At 36.5% G+C, this 18,245-nt stretch overlaps 1 protein-coding gene across 1 annotated transcript in view; it reads left to right on the forward strand.

Moving 5' to 3' along the window:
• ASCC3 (activating signal cointegrator 1 complex subunit 3) overlaps positions 1-18,245 on the forward strand; it is a 334,378-nt gene that overhangs the window by 220,224 nt on the left and 95,909 nt on the right. The window contains exons 29-32 of the mRNA XM_060167768.1: positions 4,013-4,179; positions 4,292-4,437; positions 4,562-4,682; positions 6,869-7,011. Of these exons, the coding sequence (XP_060023751.1) occupies positions 4,013-4,179; positions 4,292-4,437; positions 4,562-4,682; positions 6,869-7,011 (577 nt within the window). The remainder of the gene's footprint in view (positions 1-4,012; positions 4,180-4,291; positions 4,438-4,561; positions 4,683-6,868; positions 7,012-18,245) is intronic.

Raw genomic sequence — 18,245 nt, forward strand, 5'->3', positions numbered from 1 at the left:
CACTTTTATTTGGCAAGATAATTTTCTCAAAATGTCTAGACTCAAAAGCAAAAGCAAAATAAGATACATCTCTTTATTTTTCTTTCATGTCTTTCAGGGTAACTTCCAAAAACCACTTAGAAGGCATTTTGCATATAAATAATTTACCAAAAATTTAAAAATCATTGAAGAACATGACTTAAAAAAATTGTACTGTTGACAAGGTTATTTATTATCGTACTGTTTTTAATAGCAAGATTGCATTCTAACCTGAGTGACAAATAGAGCATCACTAAATAAATTATGGCATATTCACACAATGCAAAAATATTGTATTACTCTATTAAAAAATGAACTCTATATACTGAAGAAATGATCTTCAGAGATAGTTAAAAAAATGTTTTTAAGTTAAGTACCCCTCTTTTGTTTTTAAAAAATGGTAAAGAATATAAATATGTGGTTCTTTTAGAATGAGAACTGGGTGACTGGAGAATATCCATGTTACAGAGACTATTTACTATATATTTTTTGAACCATGTGAATGTATTACCTAGAATGTAAAAAAAATGAATAAAACTAAGTAAAAGTTTTGGGAATGCTATACTTGGAGGAACTAATCTTGACCTTTTTCTGTTTTTCGAATCAAAACACATATAAAAATGACTTAATGATTTCCTAAAATTTGGAGTTAGTCTTCAGATTTCCATCTTTCTCACTCTAAATCTGATATCCTCTCAGAATGGGGTGGCACATATTTGCCCCAGGTTATCTTTTTTCTGTCCTAATATGTTTGAATTTGCCTATAATATCTACAAAATTTCAAGGTAAGAAAAGAAATGAAGCTCACACATAATCATATTCTTGGTTTTTTTTTTAAAACATCTTTATTGGAGTATAATTGCTTTACAGTGGTGTGTTGCTTTCTGCTTTATAACAAAGTGAATCAGTTATACGTATACATATATCCCCATATCTCCTCCCTCTTGCGTCTCCCTCCCTCCCACCCTCCCTATCCCGCCCCTCTAGGTGGTCACAAAGCAACTAGCTGATCTCCCCTGTGCTATACGGCTGCTTCCCACTAACTATTTTACATTTGGTAGTGTATATATGTCCATGCCACTCTCTTACTTTGTCCCAGCTTACCCTTCCCCCTCCCCATATCCTCAAGTCCATTCTCTAGTAGGTCTGCGACTTTATTCCCATCTTGCCCCTAGGTTCCTCATGACCTTTTTTTTTTGTTTTTAGATTCCATATGTATATGTGTTAGCATACGGTATTTCTTTTTTACTTTCTGACTTACTTTACTCTGTATGACAAACTCTAGGTCCGTCCACCTCACTACAAATAACTCAATTTCGTTTCTTTTTATGGCTGAGTAATATTCCATTGTATGTATGTGCCACATCTTCTTTATCCATTCATCTATGGATGGACACTTAGGTTGCTTCCATGTCCAGGCTATTGTAAATAGAGCTGCAATGAACATTGTGGTACATGACTCTTTTTGAATTATGGTTTTCTCAGGATATATGCCCAGTAGTGGGATTGCTGGGTTGTATGGTAGCTCTATTTTTAGTTTTTTAAGGAACCTCCATACTGTTCTCCATAGTGGCTGTATCAATTTACATTCCCACCAACAGTGCAAGAGGGTTCCCTTTTCTCCACACCCTCTCCAGCATTTATTGTTTGTAGATTTTTTGATGATGGCCATTCTGACCGGTGTGAGATGATATCTTATTGTAGTTTTGATTTGCATTTCTCTAATGATTAATGATGTTGAGCATTCCTTCATGTGTTTGTTGGCAATCTGTTTATCTTCCTTGGAGAAATGTTTGTTTAGGTCTTCTGCCCATTTTTGGATTGGGTTGTTTGTTTTTTAGATATTTAGCTGCATGAGCTGCTTGTAAATTTTGGAGATTAATCCTTTGTCAGTTGCTTCATTTGCAAATATTTTCTCCCATTCTGAGGCTTGTCTTTTCATCCTGTTTATGGTTTCATTTGCTGTACAAAAGCTTTGAAGTTTCATTAGGTCCCATTTGTTTATTTTTGCTTTTATTTCCATTTCTCTAGGAGATGGGTCCAAAAGGATCTTGCTGTGATTTATGTCATAGAGTGTTCTGCATCTGTTTTCCTCTAAGAGTTTAATAGTGTCTGGCCTTACATTTAGGTCTTTAATCCATTTTGAGTTTATTTTTGTATATGGTGTTAGGGAGTGTTCTAATTTCATTCTTTTACATGTAGCTGTCCAGTTTTCCCAGCACCACTTACTGAAGAGGCTGTCTTTTCTCCATTGTATATTCTTGCCTTCATTATCAAAGGTTAGGTGACCATATGTGTGTGGGTTTATCTCTGGGCTTTCTATCCTGTTCCATTGATCTATATTTCTGTTTGTGTGCCAGTACCATACTGTCTTGATTACTGTAGCTTTGTAGTATAGTCTGAAGTCAGGGAGCCTGATTCCTCCAGCTCCATTTTTCTTCCTCAAGATTGCTTTGGCTTTTTGGGGTCTTTTGTGTTTCCAAACAAATTGTGTAATTTTTTGTTCTAGTTCTGTGAAAAATGCCATTGATAGTTTGATAGGGATTGCATTGAATCTGTAGATTGCTTTGGGTAGGATAGGCATTTTCACAATGTTGATTCTTCCAATCCAAGACCATGGTATATCTCTCCATCTGTTTCTATCATCTTTAATTTCTTTCATCAGTGTCTTACAGTTTTCTGCATACAGGTCTTTTGTCTCCTTAGGTAGGTTTATTCCTAGATATTTTATTCTTTTGGTTGCAGTGGTAAATGGGAGTGTTTTCTAAATTTCACTTTCAGATTTTTCACCATTAGTGTATAGGAATGCAAGAGATTTCTGTGCATTAATTTTGTATCCTGCAACTTTACCAAATTCATTGATTAGCTCTAGTAGTTTTCTGGTAGCATCTTTAGGGTTCTGTATGTATAGTATCATGTCATCTGCAAACAGTGACAGCTTTACTTCTTTTCCGATTTGGATTCCTTTTATTTCTTTTTCTTCTCTGATTGCTGTGGCTAAAACTTCCAAAACTATTTTGAATAATATTGGTGAGAGTGGACAAACCTTGTCTTGTTCCTGATCTTAGACGAAATGGTTTCAGTTTTTCACCATGGAGAATGATGTTGTCTGTGGGTTTGTCATATATGGCCTTTATCATTTTGAGGTAAGTTCCCTCTATGCCTACTTTCTGGAAGGTTTTTATCATGAGTGTTGAATTTTGTTGAAAGCTTTCTCTGCATCTATTGAGATGATCATATGGTTTTTCTCCTTCAACTTGTTAAAATAGTGTTTCACATTGATTGATTTGCGTATATTGAAGAATCCTTGCATTCCTGGGATAAACCCCACTTGATCATGGTGTATGATCCTTTTAATGTGCCGTTGGATTCTGTTTGCTAGTATTTTGTTGAGGATTTTTGCATCTATGTTCATCAGTGATATTGGCCTGTAGTTTCCTTTTTTTGACATCGTTGTCTGGTTTTGGTATCAGGGTGATGGTGGCCTTGTAGAATGAGTTTGGGAGTGTTCCTCCCTCTGCTATATTTTGGAAGAGTTTGAGAAGGATAGGTGTTAGCTCTTCTCTAAATGTTTGATAGACATAATCATATTCTTAATGAATGTCTCCTTTTGTCTTAATAAGTTAATAACACTTTCCCTCATTAGAAAGGTGTTTATTCCAACATACGGAGGAGGTATGAGTTCAACTCTATAAAATCACATAGGGCAGAGACTTTGTAAACATAATCAAAGCAAAGGTTGATACTCTTGCATGTCTGCATAAAAGTTAGATTTCAATGATTGCTTTTATACATTCTTCATTTTATGGAAGGAAATCATCTTAGAATTATTAAGAAACATCTGTTTCGGACTCAAGTCAGAAAATTTCAGAAATCAAAGGGAAATAAAGTAGTTTTAAGCATAATAAAATTTTATTTTGAAAGACATATTTTTGCTTTTCCAAGCCCATGTGTTACCTGAAAAATTAAAGGGATCATTTTTATTCTTCTCCAGAGTTATTGAACTAACAGGGGATGTAACTCCTGATATGAAATCCATTTCCAAGGCTGACGTTATCGTCACCACACCAGAGAAGTGGGATGGAATCAGCAGAAGCTGGCAGAATAGGAACTATGTAAAGCAAGTCACTATTCTCATCATAGATGAGATCCATCTGCTAGGTGGGTGCCACTATATCTGAGTCCAGTTTACAAACTTCGACTCTTCATACTTGCAGCAGCCAGCATCAGAACTTGTGTTAAATGATTAACATACATTATTCCTATTTCTTAGGGGAGGAAAGAGGCCCTGTTCTAGAAGTCATTGTATCTCGAACGAATTTCATCTCATCTCACACAGAAAAGCCTGTTAGAATAGTTGGACTGTCTACCGCATTGGCTAATGCCAGAGACCTTGCTGATTGGCTCAACATTCGTCAGGTATGTGGAAGACTGATAAAGTAGGCATTTAATAGTATGGCTCAAGGCTATATTAAGGAGGTGCTATAACACTATAAACTAAAGTATAAAAACTGGAAAGGTTTCTCTCTCATTTTTACTCTAGATGGGCTTGTTCAACTTCCGACCATCAGTGCGTCCAGTTCCACTGGAAGTTCACATTCAAGGTTTCCCAGGTCAACATTACTGTCCTCGTATGGCTAGTATGAATAAGCCTACATTTCAGGGTAAGCTTCAGATTCTTGGCATGAAATACCAACCATTTTGTATGGTAGCCTTTAAATGCATTCTAAATGATGTAGGTTTCTTTGAAAGGGTGGTACTGCTCCAACTTCTACAAATATCTAAAACCATTTACCTTAACTGTTAAGGAGTATAAATATATTTTGAATTAACTATTGACAATTAGATTTCATAAGTGATAATGTCTTTGTAGTAGAATAAATGTATGTAACTTTTTAAAATAATCAAATTAGTCTTAAAAATAATTTATTACGGTACCATGGTAGTAGCTTGAGTATATGATAAATAGAGGGTACAAGTTTTAAAAACTCACATAATATTGATTTTTATCAGAAATCATCTTAAAAATTTCAGTACTTTTTTTGGCAATGCATCTGTTTATATGTTTTGTTTTGTTTTTCCCTTTCTAACAAATTAGGCAAGCAAGAAAGATTTGAGAGTAACACTCCTATCTTACTAAAACATGTTTTCATGTTTAGGCTGCATAAGGAATATTTATTATATCAATTAAAAATAACCTCCAAAATAAATTCCCTAACGTGAACCGCTGTTGATTGTGAGGTGACAGTTGTGAGGTGACTTTTTAGCTGCTGTAATTAGCCTTATGACAGAAGCAAAGTATTGATTGTGAACTGGAGACCAATCTTGGCAGTTCAGATTATTTACACCTCCACAGAAGCATTGTACAAAATCACTAATGAACAATAAATCTGTTGTGAGCTGTTCAGCCACACCTGTTCTTGCAGCAGCAAAAATCCATTAAATGTTGAGGTTTTAAAAAGAGGCAAATTCATTCATGGTTATGTGTACAAATGATACCAATATTGTACTAATATGTGTATTTTAAACGTTGTATCTCTAATATGATTTATCAAAGCATTACCATTTGTATTCTATAAATTCTGATAAACTGTGTGTTCATTTTTCATAGTATGTATTGTAGATTGCTTATATTTATTTAAGGAATGGCTGATTGCAAACCAGTGATTGAAATGAAGCATTTTGTGTTATGTAAATCAATAGTAAATAACCTATACCTGCACTTCTCTAGATATGGCATAAGTACAGTAGCTGTCCTTGTAAACTATTTATTATACCTGTAGAGGATCACTATATTTCTTTCAGTTTAGATTTACGATTTTGTGATAGCTTTATTTCTCACTCTTAGGGTATAAATATAGTCAAAGTCCTGTCAACATTTCCATTTATGAACCTTGTTTTTTAGCCCATAAAAAGAAATTCTGCAGTTCACATTTCAAACAAGATATTACAAGGAGGTTGAACTTTTTATATAAAATAAAAGTTTTTAATAACTCTGTTTTAAGAGACCTGTGTACACCTAAGTATAAATTCTACTTGTGCCATCTTATCAGCATTTTGGAGCCTATGCATAGCAAAGAAACCTCAACTCCAATTAGGTCAAATGATTTATGTGGCTCTTTAAGTAATATTTTCAGTCTTATTACCCAGTTTTCAAATTACTCATCTTCTGTGTGTCTACTCCCTATGTTTCGTCACTCAGATATAGATTCAAGCATGGTATTCTTTTGAGCTCTCTTCTGCATTCTCTTATCTTCCCTCTTGAAATCTTACACATATGTTTTTAGAAAAAACAGAAGGAAGACATTCTTCTGACTAATTTATTGATACAAACTCTCTAAATTTTTCTATCTACTGGCAACAGGACAAAAATAAAAGGAATTTTTTGTGGCTTTTCTTCACCACCCGCCCCAGGACTTGACTCTCTCTTCAGACCCCAGGACCGATTAACTGTGGAATATCACTGCTCAGGCAAGCAGAAGCACAACTCAGAAATAGAAAACCCCACCTAAGATTTAGTATCCATATACAGCTATTAATGGAGAGTCGGCTTTTAAGTCTCCTTCCTTGGCAGTTCAGAACAGAACCGGGAGTCGAGATAGGTCAGTCTTCCCTGTCCTAGGCAGAATACTCCCCTGAGCAGAGGCAGCTACCTTTCCTTTCCTATCATTTCTCCGATATGCTGTCAGATCCAGGTAGTAGCTCAAATAATGCTATACTTCATGACCAAATCATGAATTCAATTAAATCATTTACACCATTAGTTTTCATGTGTCCATTTGATGTCCTGATGAAATTCGGATTCTGGTATAAGTGGCTTACCATTGTATTTTCCACAACTTTTCAACAGCAATTAGAAGCCATTCTCCAGCCAAACCTGTTCTGATATTTGTCTCATCAAGACGTCAAACCCGTCTTACTGCTTTGGAATTGATAGCCTTTCTGGCTACTGAAGAAGATCCAAAGCAGTGGTTGAATATGGATGAAAGAGAGGTAAGCAGCATATTTTATTTCTACTTCTTTTACATGTCGAATTAGTTTGTATTGTAGTATAATGGAAATTACGCATATAAGTATGTTTAGTTTTAATCTATATTAAAAGTTTCATATAACATTACAGAAATTTGGGGAAAAGATAGAGAAAATGCATAAATATTGCCACCTTAAAACTATTAATATTTTCATGGATTTTCTTCCAGTATTTTTCCACTAAATATTTTTTTTACATCATATTTATTCCTGTATTTTTCCCTTTAACATCATCACCTATGCATATTTTAATATTCAGCTAAAATTTCTCTAATATTTGAGTGTTCACTGCCCTCATGGAACTTATAATCAATTTTGGAAAATTAACTTTTTATAAACTATATAACATGACCATTTTTGAAAATTTAGAAAACACTGATAAGTATGTGAAAATTAAAAACCTGTTGTTATCCTTTAAGTAATAACCATCATTAAATTCTTTTATGTCTATATAATAATATTCTATTATGTGGCTATTCCATTGTATTTTTCTCCTATAATTAAATAATTATGTAATAATTATGTTTATTATTGTAAGTTTTTCTTTGTTAGAATTATTTTCTAAGTATAAAGTTCTAAGGTTAACATCAATGGGTCGGATAATGTGGACATTCTTATAGCTTTTCATATACACTGATAATTACTTTCCAAAAGGGCAATAGTAATTGTGGTTATCACTATTGATGTATGAATTGTCAGCAGTATATGAGAGTAACAGTTTCACTACATCCTCATTTGTCGTAATTTATTGTTATACATAAAATGTCTCTTGTTGCTTTAGTGTTTATGTGTGCCTTAATTTTTTTGTGGTTGAACATTTTTTTAATATATATTTGTTTAATTTTTTTCTTTTTTGTCCGTTCATTCCTTTGGGCTTTTATCTGTTGCAGTACAGCAGTTTTTCTTATAGACTTGTGTGGGAGCCTTACCAAATTAAAATACCACACACACACACACACACACACACACACACACACACACACACACACACTCCCCTAAAACTATACAAGTTTACCTTGGAGATATTGTAGATTGGGTTCAAAACCATTGCAATAAAGCAAACCTTGCAATAAAGCAAATCACACGAAATTTTTGGTTTCCTAGATCATAACAAAAGTTATATTTGCACTATACCATAGTCAGTTAAGAGTGCAATAGCATTATGTCTTAAAAGAATGTACATACCTTAATGTAAAAAGACCTTATTGCTAAAAAGCACTAACCATCATCTGAGCCTTCAGTAGTCGTAGTAGTGACATCAAAGATCACTGATCACAGCTCATTGTAGCAAATATAGTAATGATGAAAAAGTTTGAAACATTGAGAGAACTTCCAAAACGTGACACAGAGACATGAAGTGAGCAAATGTTGTTGAAAAAATGGTGTTCATAGACTTGCTCAACGTAGAATTGCCAGAAACCTTCAATTTGTAAAAAAAACAATATCTGCAAAACACAGTAAAATGAGGTATGCCTTATGATGTCACTTTTTTCCATGTATATGTATTGATTATATATATGTATTAATCTTTCATCTACTTTATTAGTAAATTTTGGTAGTTCACTGAATGTCATTTATCTTAGTTGTTTCTTCGAATAGCAGTTTTTGCATTTTATGTGATACAATCTGTTTATATGGGCTTTGTGATTCCTTCTAATACTTCTAAACGTAGGTATACCTCCTCCCCTCCATAGATTTGTAGACAGTGATTTTTCTTTTCTAATACTTTTCCAGTTTTTTAAAATATGCTCCTAGTTGGAGTTATGATGAAAAAATAGTTGATATCGGTAATAAAACTGTTGCATTGTCCTCCTTCTCCCTGCACACCTCCCCTATCTCATCTCACGCAGCCTGAAGAACAGTAAACATGCTGCTCCTAGCCCACTAGTGTCAGTGTCAACAGTCACATATTTCTCCCCTTCCACATCTCACGACTCATTTAGGGTTAGTACCCCTGTTGGATGGTACTGTGTATATTATGGTCATACATTAACTAATATTAGTTAACTAATAATAGTTAATATTTCAAAGCGTTCTTGCATAGGACCACAGATGACCCCAAAATTAGCTTCATATAAAAGGTATCACATGACTCCGTGAAGTAGAGTGAAAGTTATCATTTTATCTTTTAAGTTTCATCATTAGTTCCTTACTGTGACTTGTAGGCATATACAAGGTGTATAATTCAAGATCATTTAAAATCAAAATAATTTTGTCAAAAGTTCCTTGTCCTGTGTTATTTAATTATTGTGCCCAAATAATCACCCTGTTTTGTCTAAACAGTATCTTGACTTAGAAGGCAAATGCTGAAAAATAGTTGTATGGAATATTGACAGTTTAGTTTATGTGCAGCATCTATCTAGGCTTAGTTTTGTTTTTTGTTTTTGTTTTCTTCTTGTGTCTTATCCCTAACAGTGTTCCTAATGGAGACTTTTCTTAGAAGTCAAGGTGCAAGCTACCTACTTATTGAATCCATTTTGGGATGTTTGCTTATATATGTAAGAGCTGGGCCTTTAGCACATATGTGACTCACATGAACCTCAAATGTGAACCTCATGTGCTCTCCCCAACTATAGTACAACTCTACTATTCTTTATTTTTTTATTTTAAGGTATGAGACCTAAGGAATTCTGGACAGCACAGCCATTATATGGAACCACCTCTCTGTTTTGTTTTGTTTCGTTTTTATTTAACCCAAGAATCTATCACCAAGGCTCATTAGAAACCATAGAATTTACGTGCATGGTTTCTGCTGTTTCACAGACTTTCATTGCTAAGGTAGGACAGTTAGAAATTGCCACTTCTGCACATTTTGTTTCACTAAGCCCATCTCAAGAATAAGACAACCCAGGCTTTGTTTTTATTCCTGCCTCTAAAAGCAATCACCTTTAAAATCAAAATTTCCGAGGGTTTATAACCAATTATTATGCAAACTCATTCTGATTATACGAAAACCTCCTATAAAGCAGGTGTTTCCGTGCGTTGTTGAATCCCCTAAATAATTAAATTAGGAGGACTTTTTAGCACTTTAATTTTGTAAGAGTTATTTTCTGTAATATCCGGGGCTAGACACTTGATGACGATTCCTATTGCTGCTTCTTGGACAGTGTCAGGTTGGTGTTCTGTGGTAGGTCATGAGTACTCTGGTTAGGACTCTAGTGTTGACAACTTGATCATTCAAGGAGACAGAGTAAGCATGGGAGCAGTTATCCTGGCAGCTGTGAAGCAGGGTGCTTGTGGAAGAGGGTTGCATCAAAGTCATTCTGAAACTGAATGGTGTGAAGTCAGAAAGTGTCCCTAGATGTGGAGGTGGGAGGGGAGAGGTTCAGTGGGGGAGTAAAGAAAGCCAGGGCAAATCTGAAGAGGCTGGAGAAAGAGAATGTGACCAAGGAAGAATATATGTGTTGTATTTTGTTTCTCAGCAAAGACAAAAGGAGTTGTCCATCTAACTTTTTAACCCAGTAAAGTCTCTTTACTTTACCTAAAGTAAAGTATTAGGAAGCAGATCCTCTTCAAGTGGATCACTGATATGAAATCATACTGCAGAATGAGAAAACCCCAAAAGTAATGCCCTTTCGTATTTGCCATTATGAAGACTTCTTGCACTGATTTCAAAAGTTTGTGGGCATGTGCTGCCCTGTCTCTTGAATTCTCAGTTGGACAGCCACCACTTCCACCATTAACCTCAAACTATTGTTGGGCTTTTGCCTCACTCTCTCAAGCTTCAGTTTCAAGACAGAAACATCTGAATGCCTGAACTTCAGTCTCTAGCATGCAGCAGGAATAGGGAATATCTTCTTCACTTTGGCCTCTACTGAGGGATTTTCAGATACTGGCTGTCTATAAACAGTGTAGGTACAAGCAGTGAAGGTTCACTATAGTCTATTATTTGTCCAAACTCATTGATACACAGTCTCTCCAAACCTACACTTAAAAAAACAAATTTCTTCTAACAATGCAATTCTCCCTCATATAACCAAAATCCACTCATCCCTCCCCAAGGGGGGCAACTGAAAATTTCATCATTAAATCCATTAATCCTAGATCTCTTGACTATATCCAGTCACCCTCTGGTTCTTTGGCAATCCTCTCTCAATATTCTCTAGCCAATGGACTAAATGATAAAGTTGCCCACAATTAACACATGCTATATTCAACAGTAGAGGATAGGGAGAGGAAAGAGAAATGAAATTAGTTAAAATATGTAACATATTGTTAGTTAAAATATGTTAGTGCAGGGCTTCCCTGGTGGCACAGTGGTTAAGAATCCACCTGCCAATGCAGAGGACACGGTTTCGAGCCTGGGTCCGGGAAGATCCCACATGCTGCGGAGCAGCTAAGCCCATGCGCCACAACTACTGAGCCTGTGCTCTAGAGCCTGTGAGCCACAACTACTGAGCCCATGTGCCACAACTACTGAAGCCCGCGCGCCTAGAGCCCGTGCTCCGCAACAAGAGAAGCCACCGCAATGAGAAGTCCGTGCACCGCGACAAAGAGTAGCCTCCGCTCGCCACAACTAGAGAAAGCCCACGCAAAGCAATGAAGACCCAATGCAGCCAAAAAAATAAATAAATAAATAAAATATGTTAGTACATATATGAGATAGCAAGGGTAGAGACCACAGTGTTTGTTTCTGCAACTGACTGGGGAGCTAGAAAGATATTTGTGGTTTATTTTCTCTGCTATTCATCACCTGTACACTTCTTCAACCAGCCCCTAAGCTAATTACGATTCTTTATCCAGTGGAGTTACCAAAACCCACATTACTGAGACACTGGAAATTGGATGTTCATATATGCTTAGTATATAGGGTTTTTTAGAACTTCGATTTATTTTCCAAATGTGAGAAGATTTCTCTGAGGTCCATTCAAAGTTTTCCTTCCCCTTATTGTATAGCAGTAGCTCAGTTTTTCCATCAGGGTCTGTCACCTAAACTACACCAGGACCATATTTTCCTTGCTCACCCTGTAGCATAAGGGCCTCAAATGGCCCTGTGGCTGTTTCAGCTTCCAAGTAAATTGTTACATCCCTTGGATATTGTCTGTAAACTAGAAGAGCTAGAGGTGTAGGGAAAGGAAACAAAAAATTTCCAAGTGGTTTATTAGCTATGTTTGCCGAAGACACTGACTACTTGGTTCCTGGAACTGTATGTTCTGGCAGTGAGAGAAGTAGTATCATTTAATGATTGCGTAGTTCAGAGCATACACCTTATCCTACAAAATAACACCCCAACCTTGCCAAAGTAGTGTATCTCAGCTGCCACTCAGTCATTAATCTATAAAACCTGCTCTTTCTGGGTAATGAGAGACATAATAGGAACAGTGGATCCCATGGCGTCCATTGTCTTAATCTTTCTCTATGATGTGAACTCTTCAGTCAGAAAAATTATCATACAGGATATCATAAAGATGTATAAAGCATTCAGTAATCCTACCATTGAAGCCACTGGCAGGACATGATGGGCAGGATAGGAGAATCAAAATCTGTAGTGTCCATTCTAGACATCATCTCAAATAGATGTCCCCTCTGTGATAGAAAGGGTCCAGTATAATTCCCTTACCACCAGATAGCTGTCTGTTCCCATGGCGAAGGTACTTATAATGGGCCCAGGGTTGTCTGCGTTGGTGGCATATGGGGCACTGAGCAGTGGCAGTAGTGGGTCGGCCTGAGGAAGAGGAAGTCCATGCTTAGCCCAGGCAGAGTTTCATCTCTTCCACCGTGGAGCCACTTAGTACGTGAAACCATTGCACAAAGACCTGGGGCCTGGGAGGGAAGCTGCTGGGTACCCTCAGATGCCCACTTGACTGTTAACAGCATTTTCCACACTGCTGTTAACTTTTTGGTAAACATCTTCATGGGATATAGGTAGCTGTTTATTCTAGCACCATTCTAAAAGTTCATCTACCTAAAACTTCTGCCTTTCTTGCCACCTGTCTTCCAATAGCACTCTTGCCAAGCTCCTGACCATTTGGCTAATCCAGTAACTACAGAGCAAAGGATGGATCATCAATTTGCATCATCTCTACTTTGTAGGAAAGTGACAAGGAAATACATAACACTCAACTTTTACTCCTTTCCTTAGAGTCATCCGTGAAAGGACCATAATACCACATCAGTGTACTTCTTATGGTGCCACAATCTTGTTCAAAGCCATTTGGAATTTGGAATTTTTTCCCCCTCAGTCAATTTGACATAAGAAATACCCCATGGGGCCTAGGTACATAGGTTGAAGTCGGGATAGTATGGCAGGAATAGGCACACACATGGAGGGTTCATGGATCACCTTTCATGATATTCTTCCATCAGCTCCTTTTATTTCTAATAATGATGAGTGCTGCTAGATAGCTCAGATAACATCCAGTTCGTGATCAGCACCTTCAGTTGCAAGGTTACCTGGTATTACATAGTCAGGAATTCTTTCTCTCCCCGCTCAAAAATATCCATTAAATAATCCTCTAACTTAAATCAATAGGTAGCTCTTAAGAGAATTTGTAAAGTATTCATTTATTTAACATATATTTATTGAATGTCTACAACTTACCAAGCACTGTGTGTTAGCCTTACTGATCCCAAATCTCAAAGAGCTTAAGTGAAGAAAATAGAAATTTAAAAATATATGCACGATTAAATAAATAAGGTGATATCAAATTATGAAAATTGTATGGAAGAAACCAATAAGAAATGGAATAGAATAGGGGAATGGGAGGCTTCTTTAAATAGATTAGTCAGAGAAGACTTCTCTAAAGAGATGACATTTAAGCTGAGCACCAAAGCATAAGAACAAGCTGGCTACACAAAGAGAGAAGATACAGCGTTTCAGGTGAAGGGACAGCATGTTAAAGGAACAGTGAGCAGATCGGTTGAGCTGGAGCCGCATAAGCAGGAGGAGGGTGCTACAAGTTACACTTGAGAGACAGGCAGGAGCCAGCTCATGCAAGGCCATAGCCCCATGGTTAAGGAGCTTGGATTTTTATTCTAAGTACTATGGGAAGACAGTCATTTTTTCATTTATTAGACCAACATTTATTGAGCTCCTTCTGTGTGTCAGGTGTCAGGTAAAGTTCCTGCCCTATGGAATTAACATTCTAGTGGGAGTGATAGCTAATAAACAAGTATGTCAAGTTGTAATAATTCACATGGGGGAAAAAAATAAGCAAGTTAAAGGGAATAGGGAATGCCAAAGATGGTAGTGGAATGTTGTACATTAATACAAGTTGAGAAGGCCTCCCTGATGAAGGTACCTTTGAACAAAGAACTGAAGGAATCAAGGAAGCAAACTAAGCAGGTATCTGAGGGAGGAGTGTTCCAGGGCATTAAAAGGTTTTAAGCTAAACAAATTACATACCCCAATTTACATTTTAAGATCACTTTTGCTGCTTAGTGGAAAATGGATTGAAATGGAAGTAAGCATGGAATTAACGATGGTGGTGACCTAGGGGCCACCTAGAGCGGTAACAGTGGGAATGAAAAAATATATTTGGGGCTAGATGCAATAGGACTTTCTAATAGATGAGAAATGGAGATTCAGGAACTGAAAAGAATCAAGAATGGTGCCCCAGTTATTAACCCTAAACATCTGAGTAAATAATAGCGTCATTTATTGAAATGGGGAGAACCGAGACTGTAGGATAGAGAGGAAGGAGGAGGCAGATTTAGGATGGAGAGAGACAGATGGAGAAGACAGATCTGAGCTTAAAAAAAAAAAAAGGAAAGAAAAGAAAAGAAAATTATATTTTGGACATGTTAATTTGTATCTCCAAGACTTTCAAGTGGAGATCTCAAGGCAGTTAAATGTCGGAAGTCTGTAAAACCCACAGAGGATGTGAGATATATGAACTTGGGAGCATCTGCAAGCCTTTAAACCCAGGTGAGCACCTGAGACCCTCGGATAGAGAGGGTGGAGATCAAAAGGCAAGCCTGAGGGACTCTCTCATTGTGAGCTTAGGTAGAAAATGAGCTGGCAACGAACCCTGAGAAAGAAGTGCCAGTGAGGAAACACAGTGTCCTAGAACACTGTAGACAGGAGGGGTTCGTGAAGGAAGGAGTGCTTGACTACATCAGATGTTAATGGGAGCTGAGTGAGATGAGAGCAGAGAAACACCGGTGGGATTTAGCACTTGGACATCTTGGACGAACTTGGCAAGTAGGGTCAGTGACATGTTGTGAACATAAGCCAGTTTGGAAGGAGTTGAGGGATAAATGGGTGGGAGGGGAAGGAAATGGAAGCAAATAGCGTATACAGCTCCTTCTAGAAGCTTTTCTATGTAATTTAATTAGTTATAATTTAGTGCCTAACAAGTGTGGTTCGTTGGCTTCTGCCAAATACTCTGCAATCTGGTTTGACGTGCAAGGGTGAATGGTGCTGGGATCTGGATGGTTGCCAACCTGCTTGGAAAGATAAAAGAGCAGAGGGAACACCCTTTCTTCTGAGCGGGTTTACTGATTGAAAGCTCGGAATACTGTGCGTATTTCATCACTCACACCTTGCATGAGATGCATATCTGGGATGGGAAAGCAGAACCCTGGCTGAAGATTAGACTTTATTCTTCAGTCTTACTTATATTCTCCTCCTCAACTCCTCTGTGTGTCTGTCCAATTAGCAGCAGGGCTAACCCTTTCTTCTTCCACACTGTTAAATAAGGTCCAGGTAGCTAAAAGAAAAGCACATCAAAGACAACTAGCTTTTTTCTTTTTTCCCCCCTTACATCCTTACAAGCAGGAATGAATTAAACAGAATCCTAAAAGGCTTTTTGCCCTGAAGGTCCTGGACCACAATGTTTGAGTTGTGTTCTAAAGTCTGTGGTACCACGAGAAGGTAGATGCTGGGAAATAATCTGAAGCAGGAAAGGGGATAGCTTTCTGACTGAAGCACGATAGGAAAAGAATCCAGATGTGGATAACATGAAAATCGGAGGAGTATGGAAGACAAGAATTCCTTGGAACATAGTATTGTTAAACCTTGTTAATTCAAATTAATTGGCTAGAAGACTCACACAGATGACACTGAATATAATTAAGGAAATGTACTAATTATAAATTTACACAATGCTTCAAAGTGAATTAATGAAAAACTGTAGCATAGGTACACAGGAGGGGCACGTTCATGAAAAGTAGAATTGGTGTTATTTCCGCATGCTTAATACTGAAGGAATTTTTTGATGCTTGAAAATTATTTCATTTTAAGCTAAACATAACTCACCCAACCTCATTACAAGTAAAACCTTCATAGACGTACAAAGATGAACTATAGCCTAGCTTTACACAAAATGATCACAAGTTCAGATTTGGTGGAGTTTCTACTACTGACATTTTACTATAGCTTTCTTTGATTCATTTGCTTTTTCACTCAACATATATATATATTGACCTCTTCCTGTAGGTAAGAAGTTAGTACCAGGCTTTGAAAATGGACTTGGAGATTGTTAAAAATCAGAAATTAAGTTGAGTTTAATGTAGGGTAACCACATTTTCAACTTGAACAATCTGTTTTATCAAACTAAAATAGATTTAGGTCATGATACAAAACTCTCACCCAAGTGCTTTCTATTTTGATCAAGCTTCAGACCTCTTAATGACTACCCGATAAATAAAACTATTAGGCTCAGAATATTAAGTGTCAAAACAGACATTATCTACAGATTTACTGAACATTGGACATTGAACTGAGTTGGGTCTCATGGAATATTTGTGTAATTAAGAGCAGCTTCAAGATAGGAGACTGTTCTTTTTTATTTTGTCTTAGTTGATATCATATATGTCCTATTGACTAAAGAGGCAAAGCTCTTATTATGCTTAGTAATAATTGCTGTATTTATCAAGTACTTTATAGTTCACTAAAGACTTATCCCATTTAATCATGAACTCTGGGAGGGTCGTTCCTGTTATCCCAATTTTACAGATGCAGAAACTGAAACTTAGAAGAATTAAGTGACTTGCCCAATAGCACAAAGCAAGTAAGCGCAGCGTGGGAGCTCAAAACCAGAGTGGCTGTCTCAGAGTAATGTTCTTTTACTGTCCCGCACAGTAATGGAATCATGGACAACATACTGTCTAGAGAAGATGGAAAAGTCAAAGTAAGGGTGTGTGTCATTTGACGGGGACGCAAGTCAGTAGCTAAAATATCAAATGCAAGCAACCAACAAGAGCTGTGCCGTTCTCAATCATGAAAGGTGATATCTTAGTTTAGAAAAGAATGTTATTTTAAGTATTCTTCATTTTGAGGCGTGGGAGTAGAAATACTCAAATAATAAAGAAAAAATAGATTTGCAAATCATCTGCATAACGTTCCCCAGCTGTGTGAGTCTAGGACATTACTCATTATTTCAACTCTTATCTGTTTTTTGTATACCTTTTAAAACAATGTGGTCCACCCCTAAGTCAAGTGGATGATGTCATTACTGCAAGTAGTTATTTGAAATATCCCTCATTCATGTGATGATTAGAGGGTGGCATTGTGGTTGAGAGCATGGACTAGAGCCAGGCTTCCTGGGTTCAGTACTGACTTCCCACTTCAAGTGGGATGTTTCACTTCTGAGCCTCATCCTTTAATCTGTGAAAGGATGATAATCTCTCCCCACAAGAGTCTTGCGAGGATTAAATGTATTAGTACATTTAATGTACATAGAACAGGCCTGGAACAGAGTTAAATATTCAATAAATGTTATTACATTGAATAACATCTTTTAAACAGATAGATTCTTTTTGCTGAAAGCACTGGTAAAATTTGGTCATATATTTATAATCTTTTGCTTGTGGTCCTTCACAAATTTAATTCATATTAATATAGTATTTGTTCATTTAAAATTGTGCTACTTTAGAAAATCAATTCTATAATGTCCCTTTTATCAGCTTTCTCTGCATTTTAAAAGCAGAGATGTATGAAAATGTTCTCCAAGAATGTTTTGGAATTTGAACTCACCAGAAATTGAAATAAGCATAAAATGTATACTCAAAAATTACCAATAGCATAGTGAATTAAGTTGAAAACATTAATAAGGAAAAATTTGTAATATCTCAGCCCTATATAGCCCAGTTTTGATATTTCTATTATTAAGAATCAAGTTAACCTAAAAGCAGACATTGAAAATAGTATTGTGTTTATTTAGCAGACAATAGCAAAGATTTACATGTTATTATTTAGATTTCATTTATATATTTACTTCTCATATAATTGTATTTTTAATCATTTATAAATGTAT

Source organism: Lagenorhynchus albirostris, chromosome 12 (assembly GCF_949774975.1).
Source record: "Lagenorhynchus albirostris chromosome 12, mLagAlb1.1, whole genome shotgun sequence".
Lineage (NCBI taxonomy): Eukaryota > Metazoa > Chordata > Mammalia > Artiodactyla > Delphinidae > Lagenorhynchus > Lagenorhynchus albirostris.